General features: G+C 38.9%; 1 protein-coding gene across 2 annotated transcripts in view; it reads right to left on the bottom strand.

Moving 5' to 3' along the window:
- Positions 1-2,267: 2,267 nt before the first annotated feature.
- The window catches only part of LOC148652991 (protein phosphatase 1 regulatory subunit 37), a 54,538-nt gene continuing 44,416 nt past the window's right edge, over positions 2,268-12,389 (bottom strand). For both annotated transcript variants that reach the window (XM_088647399.1, XM_088647398.1), the window contains exon 11: positions 2,268-4,280. In XM_088647399.1, the coding sequence (XP_088503525.1) occupies positions 4,155-4,280 (126 nt within the window). In that variant the 3' untranslated portion in view covers positions 2,268-4,154. The remainder of the gene's footprint in view (positions 4,281-12,389) is intronic.

Consider the following 12,389-nt stretch of genomic DNA (forward strand, 5'->3'; position numbering starts at 1 on the left):
CTGATTTAGAATTATACCTTAAGGTACTATATCTTCTAATCATAATAGACATTCTAATGAATGAATCATATTCTAATGATTCAATCAACAAATTAAGGAATGCACAGAGGAGCTTGTATATACCATTATTTTATGGTGAAATGATTTCTAGGTCCTAAAATGTATACCTGCTGCTTTTATTTGTATTACTGATAGCACAAAGCCAAAGGATGACATATACACCCATTTAGATTGGAATCTTCTGCTCAAATAACGTCACCTGCTGTTCTATTGCATGTGAATACATCTGAAGGAAATTTAAAGAATGGAAGGTAATGTATTAAATCACACTGAACCTCTTCTTGCATAGATCAACGATCTGCGATACAAAATAGTCCTAAACATGCTTATTGACCATTAAGGGAAGCCAGTCGTTTGTTTTTTCTTCATGAATCGCTTAAGGTTGTCTCCATCCTAGGTGCCACTAGGTGGCAGACTTATATCATCTTTGATTGCAGGATTTATGATGAGATTAGAAACGTTCAATAGGATTAGGTTTTACCTACTAGCAGATTCTAATCACACTTTCAACAGATATTACATCTGTACTACGATAATCTTAAATTCTGAACTAATTCTAAAACATGTATGGGCTATCCTTACCAACGAGTAACAGTCATAAATAATACAGCACCTTCAATCCAATGTACAGAATGTGGTCTGGTCTGCTTAAAACCAGTTAAACCACACAGTTATACCTGATACATATTCCTCATCCACATCATAATCTAGGTGCTTATAATGACGGGGACTTTGACAAGCGCACTCATATTAAAGAAAGAAAGTGTGTTGTGTTGCTTAGGAACAGTTTGCCTTCCTTCTCTGCAGGGAGTATCCCAGTGAGTGTCATTATGCCCCATCATTCAGGGAAGGCACAACATATTTCTGCCTTTCCTGACAATATTTATTGCTTGTTGAATTTATCCTTTGGAGCTATATAAAGAAAATGTTTTCCATGATTAAAGAACATTCAAGTCTGAACCTTAGAATAGTCAGGAAGAAAAGATTAAACAATTTTTGGAGACCATCAAGAATAGCTGTAAGGATACAAGGCAAAAATGCTTTACAAACTAAATTAATAAGATTTTTTAAATTTTTTTAAAGGGAGGCTATTAAAATCTTTAAACCAATGCTGAATTTATTCTGTTTAAACGCAAAGGTCATATTTTGTCAAATCAAGTTTCATATCTGTGAACTTAAAATTATTAACGTAATACAGTGCAAGTCTCTGTGTATTGAGGTACAGTGATGGATTATATGCATATTTATATCTTATATGGCTTTTTTTTCCTAAGTAGTTTCATTTTGCTGTTACGAAGAATCATTCCAAAACCCAAAGCGAGATCTTAGTATGGAAGGGCCCCAGATCATGAATCACGTTAAGTGTGTTGTTCCAAAGGAGGAAGCAGACTGAGCACTGTGACTAACAGAATGGTCCCCACAGAGTCGGCACCTCAGGACTGATCATCCATCGGATCATTCTGACAGGGGGAAAGAGAGACACCAGCCATACGTACAGCAGGGATTTTGGACAGCTGCAGGAAAATCACAAAAAGCGGGAGAATCTTCATGATTGTCCTTCGGGGTAGTAGTGCCCCTGCAGTCTTATTTATCCTCTCACTGAGAGAAAGATGAGAGTCCTTGGACACTCCGTGTTCTTTGTAGTGTGTTTTCAGTGCACATTTATAATAGACAAATTAAGGGTGTTTTTTTAACATCTCAATAACATTCTCATCATACAAAACTTTCACTTGTATGTATATTCAACTAAATGTATACGTTGTACATATAGTAAAACATGCTATTCTGCTATTATAACCCTTGAGCCTACTTACTGTACAGATTTTTTTCCCAGAAATGTATCAAAACATAAATTGTATTTATTCCGTGTTCCTTTTTCCCTTGAGACCCCTGCTTTACTGAGCACATGGCTTTTACCAGCGAAAGCAGTGATAATGCTGGAGATGGAGCCCTTTGCTGAAACATCAGGTACAGGACAAGTTAGCACAGTGGCTGGTGCCCCATGCTGCTTTCTCAATCTGCCTCAGCTCTGCTGCTGATGATGAGAGAAGATGCTGCCTCTGTAGGATTTTCCTGTTTAAACTAAATTCAAATTGCAGTGTTAGAGGACTGTCCTTGTTAAATATGGACAGGTTCTCTTATGTGTATCCTGACACGCAGTACTGATACTTTTACCAATATTTAAGAGGCCATCAGAAAATGTGATAGATTGTTTTACAGGCACTGCTTGATAAAAAAAAAATCTTACTACCTTGTAGCCCAGATTTGCAGTATAAATAAAAGCTCAGTTGAATTAAAGAATACTTAGGCAGGGGATTCTGAGTGTCTTCTCTGGTGCTAATTGTGATGGGGTTGTTGTAAGACTGTGGCCACACTGGCAGTGTCCAGGGAATCACACCATCCTGGAGGAACAGTGACTCACTGGGCCTCCTCACCGCCTCCTTCAAGAATCACACAAGTAGTGAATATTAAAACACACTTTCATTAAACAACAAGAAAAACTTTGTGCGGTTACTATTTTTAGTAACCATTAAACTATTTATTTAGCTGCTATTAAGATGAGAAGAAGTTAATATTTTCCTGTATACAAATGTATTGCACACCCTTAACAAAGTTTGCTTAAACAGTATATTAAGGCCTTCTTGCATATTAAAATATTCTGCTACTGGAGAATTGTCCTGATGTTTCAGGATTTACCATCTAGAATCAGTCGTTCGAAATGAGTTATTTATAGAAATGATGTCCCTGAATACCAATACAGCATAGAAGAAGATTAAGAGCCCTGAATATCCTGAGAACCTCTGGAGCCAAGTGTTAATTTACTGCATTCCCCTTTCAGCTCTGCACACACTCCTAACGCAGCCTAACAGAGTAAGTGATAATCACTGTGGGGTCTCTGTTGTGGCTAATTAATACAATAACGGTAACACTTAAAGGCCAGTGCATGGCTAGGAAACTCAAGAGTGTTCACTACGTTGTGAATTTAATCAACGGTTGAGGCTGCCTGTTTAGAACAACGGAAACCTACTAGCTATGCTTTTCCCATTTTTTAATCACAGTATACATTTACAGCCATGCAAATGCACTGCATCTCAGTTCACTACTCAGATTTTTATACTGTGCTGCTGCTTTTGTTAACCTAAAGTTTAACCCACTAACAATTAGGAATAAGAATCTTTCAAATGAATTCAGGTCCAATGCCAGTGCAATGCACCAGCCTTGCACAAAGTACAAGCAAAGTTTATCAAGGGGTAACAGACCCCCTTGAACAGTGCAGAAAACACAGCTCACAAAACTCTTTCTGGCTTTCTCCTCTAGGGCACTAATTAGAATCAAACCTCCAATTGGTAATATATTGTCTTTAGATCAGAGCAGTGTGCTGGACTGTCATGTCTTGTGAAATAAAAAAAAATATGTAAGCATAAAAGTAACTACTTTAGAACTAATGAAAAAAACAGGCTACACCGTAGACTCAGTCATCAATAGAGATGTGGTAAGCATTGCCTTTCCAGACCACATTGAGTGAAATAGGGAACAATGCTCTTCACTGTAATTCAAGTTTCTAAAGGCTTCAATATTGCTTTACAGAAATGCTGAAAGTCTAGTTGAAAATACTGCCAGGATATATTGCAGAAAACAGGATACATTCAATTATTTTGTTGTTTTTACAGGGAAAATAATGTGTACATTCTTATTGAGCAGAGGAGCTGATACAAGTTTTCAAAATCTTCGAACACATTGAGAAAGTCAACCAAGTTTGACTTCTTCGGAACGAGCAGTGAAACACAAACCAGAGGCCGCAAGTGGAAACTAAGTGCATTTAAAACAGAGAACAGGAGGCATTTCTTTAGATAAAGTGTTGTGGGGTGTTGAAGGAGCTACTGATCCACGTTGTTGAAGCTGATACCCTGGCTTCTTTCAACAGCTGGATGAGATCCTGGTTCAATTCGCTATCAACTACCAAATCAGCTGTCGGGCCGAATGACTTTTAACCTTTCTCATGTTCTCAAAGTTTTGGGTTCAGAATGAGTATTTCCGTTAGTCTGATTATGCTTCGTGACAGTGCTACTGCACATGTGGGTAAAGACATGGGCTCACAGCGTGTCTTCAGGTTGTGGAGCAGCATTGAACACAGTCTTCTTGGCTGCAGCTGCATTGCTCAGGCACTGGTTATGGATCTCTTGTAACAGATTCTTCTGGGTTTCAACCAGAAACGCTTCCTATGAAAAGTGAAAAATACAGACGTGTAATACTCAACATTGCAAGCAAAATTGCAAATAATGCTTAGGTACAGTATCTCACAGTTCAATGGACTTTGGATTTAATGGACAAAATCTACAAAATTACAATGTTGTCTGTAAAATCTGAAATGCCACAATAACAGGAAAATGCATAAACAATAAAGGAGAGTTAAATAAATATCAGATAATATGGTTGTAATATTAGATAATATGGATAATGGGCCAGGATGATTAGGATGGGTGTAGCTTTAGCAGATTTGATGCAGTATACAGAAATATAAAGCTTGTATATTTATGATAAAAAAGAAACAGTAATTACATTGATTGGAATTTCTAAAAAAACAAGTCAGAGATCCTAGAACCATATGTTTAGTATATATACTGTATTTTTCATGCAACAGTGTGTTTTGGGCTGAAAGCATCATGCATGATTTAATGGACATTTGGAATTAAATAGACACCCTTCCCCCCCATCAGTCCGTTAACCCACAAGTTTTCTGCGATGAGTCTTTTTCTACCTGTTTTTGCTGACAAATCTTTTATATCTTATAGACAATGTGGAGAGAGCAAATAAGAAAGCAGAGAAATTGCCGGGATGTAGAATTTAAAAGTGCAGAATTGGAATGAAGGGATGTTATGTCAAAATAGTTTTTTGAAAGCACCCTCTCCCTGGGTTACACAAGACTCGCAAATGTGACTGGACTGTGGAAAAACCACCAGGAGCCCCATAATAAAACTCTGTAGGTAAGGAGAGTTTGTTCCATCCACAAAGAGTACAGAGCACCCTGTTCCTTCATCGTAACATGATCTCCACCAGGGCTCTGTGTTACTCTCCAGTCTCACTTTACTTTCTCGAACGCAAAGCAACCTCTGCACATCATCTGGACCGCAATCCTGTCAGCTATCAGGGACACACCCAAGAGATTTTATTATTTGTTATTATTTGCTGTGTATTCTATTTTGTGTAAAATTATATTATGCTTATATTCATAAGCCAAAACCCTGGCTTCTTTCAAGAAACAGTTATAGAAAGATCCTCAGATCAATTAGCTACAAACTAGCAAACTGGCTTACTCTTGCTTGTATTATTATTATTATTATTATTATTATTATTATTATTATTATTAACAGTAGTGGTAATATCATAAGTCTTGCCAAGGAAGAAAGGTTACTTAAATATTACTCTACATTCTAAGGTCATAATGGGTTTAAGAGTTATGCAGTACCTGGTTATTTTTTCGATATCATTTCTTTATATTAGAAGTTAAGAAGTAAAGAGAAGAAAATAATCTACTGTCACTTTCTTGCTGGTAAGGATTTCTTAAGAAGCCTCTCAGATCAACCAGCAGAAACTGGCTTATAAATTGCATTAGCTGTGCATTTCCTCCTCATAAATTATCGCGCACGACGCAGCCCAGTGCCGAGACGCGAGGTGCTGGTGGAGAAGAAGGACCCCGCTTGGAAGCAGTGCTCTCCTGCAGCGTCAACCTCCGACCCAAACTGAGTGAAACCTGCGTGTCTTACAGAAACATGGCACACAAGCTGCCCACTTCCCTACCCCGGCGCTGTCTGCAGCAGAGCAGTTAATAAAGAGATTGATTATGAGACTGTCAGGAAGTGACAGTTGGACAGGGCCGCTCCCCGTGAGTGACAGAGGGCATGCTCCACTTTCACAGCCAAGAACTACACCACCAGTGCAGCGCCGACAGCACCCACACGCCGTGCCAAGACTGCTGGAGGGGGTCTGCAAAGATGCGGCTCTGCCTTCTGTACTGCAAGTGCTGCTGGGGATTTGTATGTAGCGCCAGAGTTCAGAGACACAGAGTAACCTTTTCTGGTGTGTCACACCAGCCTCGCACAGCTGCCTGCTGTAGCTGGGTCACCTCACGAACAGGCTCGTTTAATTAGCGGAGGGAAAAGAGCCATTTCGAACGAAGAAGAACAGTCTACAATTCAGCTAGGGTACGGACAGCACATTATGATTGACATCACAGATGATGAAAAAGTTCATCAAACATCTGTTAATATGAGGACGAACAGAAGAAGGCTGCAGTATAATGTGGACATTCAGCCCATCTAGCGCATGAGGTTTGAGGGGCTCAGAAAGAGACCAGGGGAGCACTGGGCAGCCGCTGCTCTTCCCAAGACTGAAGTGCTGTGGATTTACTTACTAATGTAAGACATTGATTTAATAGACTGATTTTTATTTTTGAATGTTGCAAAGGATCACCAAAAAACAGACAAAATTCATAGAAATACCAAAAAATCAACAAAAGACTTTTGTGAGAAATATGCAATTTGACAAACCAAAAAGGGGCGGCACAGTAAAGCAGTGGTGAGCATTGCTGTCTCACAGCACTGGGGTCCTGGGTTCAGATCCTGGGGTACTGTCTGTGGGAGTTTGCATGTTCTCCCCATGTTCACGTGGGCTTCCTCCAGGTGCTCTGGTTTCCTCCCACAGTCCAAAGACATCCTGGCCAGTTAACTGGCTTCTGGGAAACCTGGCCCTGGTGTGAGTGTGTGTGTGTCTGCAATGGACAAGGAGTCCTGTCCAGTCTGTAACCTGCTTGGCGTCAGCTGCTTGTGGGGTTTGGCTCCGGCTCACCAGCAACCCTCAGTCGGAAGAAGCGGTAAAGAAATGGATGGACAACATGAGAACCCACAGCAATTCAACTGGGAAATCAGAGGTCTAAAACTTTGAGGGCAAGGACTACATTGCAATTTTACTGATTAGAGATCATAGTAGTGGAAAATCAGTAACTTCTTAATCATAACCCCATCACTTTATATCATGGGCTACAAAGCAGTTGAAATTATTATGATGCCACTCAGATATATTCTGAAATACTATACAAATACTGTATATTGTATACTGTATACTGTATACCACAGTCTGTGAGACTTCAGAACTGTGTGTCTGAACAGGTAGTGAGTAACACAGGGGCACCTCAAGGGACAGTTCTTTCTCCATTCCTCTTCACCCTCTATACTTCGGACTTTAAGTACAACTCAAAGTCATGCCACCTGCAGAAGTTCTCAGATGACTCTGCAATTGTGGGATGTATCAAGGGTGAGCAGGAGGAGTACAGAGGTCTGGTCAGCAGCTTTGTGGAACTGGTGGTAGATTTCAGGAGGAAAAAGGTCAAACCTACTCCTGTCTACATCCATGGGAGTGGCGTGGAGATGGTGGACTCGTACAAGTACCTGGGAGTGCACATCGACGATAGACTGGAATGGTCTAAGAACATCGAGGCCATCTATAAGAAGGGACAGAGCCGACTTTACTTCTTGAGGAGGCTCAGGTCCTTCAATGTGTATAGTAAGATGCTACACATGTTCTATCAGTCGGTGGTAGTGAGCGCCATTTTCTACGCAGTGGTATGCTGGGGCCCTGGGATTAGAGCAGTGGATTCTAAAAGGCTGAACAAGCTCATCAGGAGAGCAAGCTCTGTCATTGGGTCTGACCTGGACCCCTTGGAGGTAGTGGCTGAGAGGAGAATGGTGTCCAAACTAGAGGCCACCATGGACAACATCTCCCATCCCCTCTATGACAGAAATGAAGAACACGTTCAGCAATAGACTGATTCATCCACGGTGCGACAGGGAGCGCTACAGGAGGTCATTCTTGCCTTCTGCCATAAGACTGTACAACGCATCCACCTTGCGTCTGGGCAGAGGCAACATTGACAGTGACCTGTTTCTGGACTGAACGCATCTACACATCTACTGCTACATCTGTTCTCTTTCTTTTCTTTTCCCGTTTACAACCGTTTTTTGTGCAATATATGCCAGGGACCTGTGCAATACATTTATATTTATATTTATATCTATATCTATATTTATATTCATATGTGTGATACGATTTTTCTGCATACTGTTCTGTTCTAGTTTGTTCTTTGTGTGTCCAGACTGTGAATAACTCTTTTAGTGCACCCCTCACTGTACTGATTGTATTGTATGTGTTGTACTATTATTATTATTGTATCATTCGTTACACTGTGGCTGTGTTGTCTGTGTTAAGCTGCTGTTGCACTGCAATTTCCCTCACGGGATCAATAAAGTATCTATCTATATCTTGAATACCATAACTCATTCCACGCCATATACTGTAGTTCAAAACAACTTACAATATACTTATTATAATATCCATCTGCAGAATGCAAACTCAGGGGTTTTTATCTGTTATTCTTAACATTTACAGAAATCTCGGTAATACCAAAAGGAACCTGATGTTTTGACATCTGTCTTCACCAATGTGCTTATCAATTTCAACACCTTTTTTTCTGGCCATGCTGACATACGCAATTAAGAACATTTGCATCTAGGCACATGAACTAATAATAGAGGACACCCCTTGAAAGGGGATTGCTAGCAAGTCTACAGTATACACTGTAATTAAACATTTAACACTTCACACGTATGTGTAAACAAGCTCTAGCTCTCCCCAGCACTGTGCTGCTGTGCCTTGTGTTGTTGAAGCCAGTTCCAGCACGATGCGGATCTGCAGGCTCGCTCGTAGACGCGATGCCTGTCTACCTCGTGTACCTGCCTTTCCCCAAGCTCTTTTAATGAAACACAACTGCTTGGGATGCCACAGAAGCAGGTGGTGGAAGTGTATGGATCCAAGGATTCCTTCTCCTGCTTGTGATCCCTGGGCTGCGCACACAGCGCTCCGACACTGCACAGCTCAAAGGGAACGTGTGAAAAGAACCTCAGAATAACAGAAAACAACAGGGCTTGTTGTCTTCAAAAGCATCAAAACAGCTACAGTAAAATATTCAATGACCACTCACACGACCACCATTAAAGACCAGGGCGGTCTGGTGCAGGCAAGAATGAAAAGGCTCAGAAGCCCTTATTGTGTCTTGTTTTGAACACACAGAGTGTGAAGAGCTTGATACCATAGTATCTTTCGTAAGTTAGGGTTTATTGCTTATTTTCGCTTCCATAACCTTTTACATTTCACACCCGATTAAGTTTGGGAAGGATCAATAGCCTTGTGTGAAGAGAAAGCCTATTAAGAGACGGAGACGTTTTAAATGGCACAGATGAGGGGAGTATTTCACACCAAAGAGGAAGTTGCACATCTACTGCAAAGGCAACACAGATGGACAGCTGCCTTTATGGCTGTGGCTTACACTGGCACAATGCCATGGGCACAGACTCCCTTTGTTTGCCAGGCTACTAAACTAATAGAGATGAAACCAGGTTCCCGCTGGCTTCATATTATAAAGTCATTAATGAATACAAATAACATGTTTTGCATACTGGCATAAAAGGGCTGGTCTAAAACCAGCTGAGTCTGTAGTGTGAAAAGTTTAAGGCCTTAAAATTATATCGAGACATTGTGGCACGCTACGTTCTTTACAGAACAGTCCTTTTTTAATTATTGTTTTTTTATAATGCATTCTGAACCTGACAGGCTGGGGAATAATAATGTACTATTAGGTCTGGTATGTATGTTCTAATATATATTTCTAACATGCATTATCTTCGCTTACTGGAGAAATTGATGTATTTTCTACAGTACTTCTATAATGCCTACAGTAAGATGCCAATGTTTGGTTTTAAAGCCTGATGTTATTCAAAAATTGCTTTAATTTGTCAGAATTGCCATACTGCATGATGTTGTGTGTTTCTATAATAGTTCTTCACATGCTTTTCTGTATGATCTTATTTACAATTATGTTATTTACAATTTCTGATGCACAATGCCTATGAAAGCACGAGTCATTTATGCCCTTCTCTCATAGCAGTGGGTTTGGCAGCTGAACTAGCTCATTTGTTACTACTGCATTGTTACTACCCATATAAATCCTTATAAATTAAGATACTGTGCAATTATTACAGGAGATAAAACTACCGCTCAGAAAAAGCAAACTGGAACCTATTACATCTGTGTCCAGAAATAACTGTGTCTTACAATTCTAGTACCATAAGATGAAATCAGTAAAAATATATTTTTATAGAGCTTAACAAGAACTGCAATGCCTATAATGTTAATATTACAATAACTAGTACACATTGAAGGTTATCAGAAATAATCACTTAAGGTTTGACTAATGGCATTTAGGCACACTGTGTTTTTCACTTAACCTTCATATGCATTATAGCAATTGCACCTTCTGTCTATAAAATCTTTCTGTTCCATAGTTGTGCTCTCACATTTATCCTGTTGCTGTGTTTTTGTTTCCTTTTGAATTAGCACAGCTTTGCTTGTGATGAAAAACATCTGCATTCCAGATTCATTTAAACATGCCTGACAAAGGGTGACACTTGGAAGCGTATCAGCGCTGCTCACTGTCTTCAGAGGCATGGATTCAAAACACCTGAACAGGTCTGTTCCGAATCCAGCAGACTCTGCACCGTGCCTCCGTGAATCTGCTACTCGATGGGAAGGTGTGTCTATGTTTTCTTCATTGCTTCATTACGTAATGAATGAAATAAAAAGCTATTAATGCTTCTAAGCATTAAGTTGGTTTAGATTTTTTTTTAAATGTGTACTTAGGTCAAGAGGAGGAAAAAGACATCTGCACATACTTGCACATAACACAAATATAAGGTCATGTTGAAATATTATGTGTAAATGGCTGGGCTGTCCCTCTCACTATATACATGGACATTCAGGATACGTGTGGACTTGTGTGTGTGCATGAGTGTCTATGGAGAACAACAGAGATGAAAAAGGCTACTTTGGAAATTCTCTGATAATTGGCTTCTTAAAAGGGGCTCATTTTTAACTATGTCACTGCGCCCGGTGGATGACAATTAATCTGTTTTTCAATGTTTTCTTGGCATCTGTGCCAATTACTTTATATGCTAATATATGTAAATTACTAAACATTTTATACGCCAGTTACAAGTATAGGCAAGCAACATTTTTTTAAATTAAATTTTATTCTTTAAGCACAGCAATACAGGGATTAGTTTACATTTTCAAGACTATATATTTTTTGCTTTTGGATATTATTTCTGTGACATGATAAGGTGTCTCCTCTTAAAACAAGAAATTTCTGTGGACTTACGTTATTCCTGAAGTTCAGTTTGGGTTATTAACTATTTCTACTTGTAGGCATAATTCTCCAAATTGCTTTCAGAGCATCCTTTCAACTTTCTGCTTTTTTTTGGTTAAAAACCAGCTCCAGATTTGTGAGATTTTTATTTTATTGAGATTAATTCATGTAGGTAGATAAAACAAATGCCAACTGTATTAAAGCATCTATTAATATCCATAAAAATCATTGATCAGTCTTTGCTAGATAACACTTAAGGCTTGTTTTGCCTCTTAGAATACAATGAAAATATTTATGGATATTTCTAACAGCATCTTGTTTTAGTTTACGCAATGCCATTCATAATATTACAGACATTGGCTCTGTCATTTGCTGAATATTTTTCTAGTTAAACCATTTTTCCAAATATATTCAACATAAATCTTTAAGCAATTTGAATTTATTGCCTTATTCAGTAATTTCTGCTCGTTTCGTATGTGTATATTATACTTCGAAACCTTTTTACTGGAAAGGGGGACGACTTCACTCTTAAGTAAATGTTAATGAATGCACTTATCCATATGACTATGCTTTTTTCTTACATAAATAGCTATAATTAATGTTACATTACGTTTTTTCTTTCTCCCTAGGGAACCTGCATCAAGATACAAAGATGCTGTAAGCACATTCTCCTCCATTGTCTTGTGATTGTTTGAGTATTTTCATTACAGAAAGAAATTTGCTTTACTCAACCCTAGATGTCACTGTTGTCTTCAAAATAACATTTAGGAAGCACAATAAGAATGCCTTTCTGTCTTTAATACTGTACAATGTTTCTCTTTGTGTGCTATGTGAAACTTTGAAAGAACTGTATCAATTGTGGTAAACTATCATTTAGAGTTTTCATTTGGAAATGTTCATGAACAGCTTCTCATGCTACAGAGGCTTAATTTTAAGATAGAAAAAAACAATGTTGGCTCACTATGTAGGTGCTGTAATAAACCATGTTGAAATCATTGTATTTACAAGGAAAGCAATGATGCTTGCTGCCTTAAACAGTAATTGTAAATGCTTTTCTGGTTATTTTCCCATTTTG

Source organism: Lepisosteus platostomus, chromosome 10 (assembly GCF_059453375.1).
Source record: "Lepisosteus platostomus isolate fLepPlt1 chromosome 10, fLepPlt1.hap1, whole genome shotgun sequence".
Classification (NCBI taxonomy): domain Eukaryota; kingdom Metazoa; phylum Chordata; class Actinopteri; order Semionotiformes; family Lepisosteidae; genus Lepisosteus; species Lepisosteus platostomus.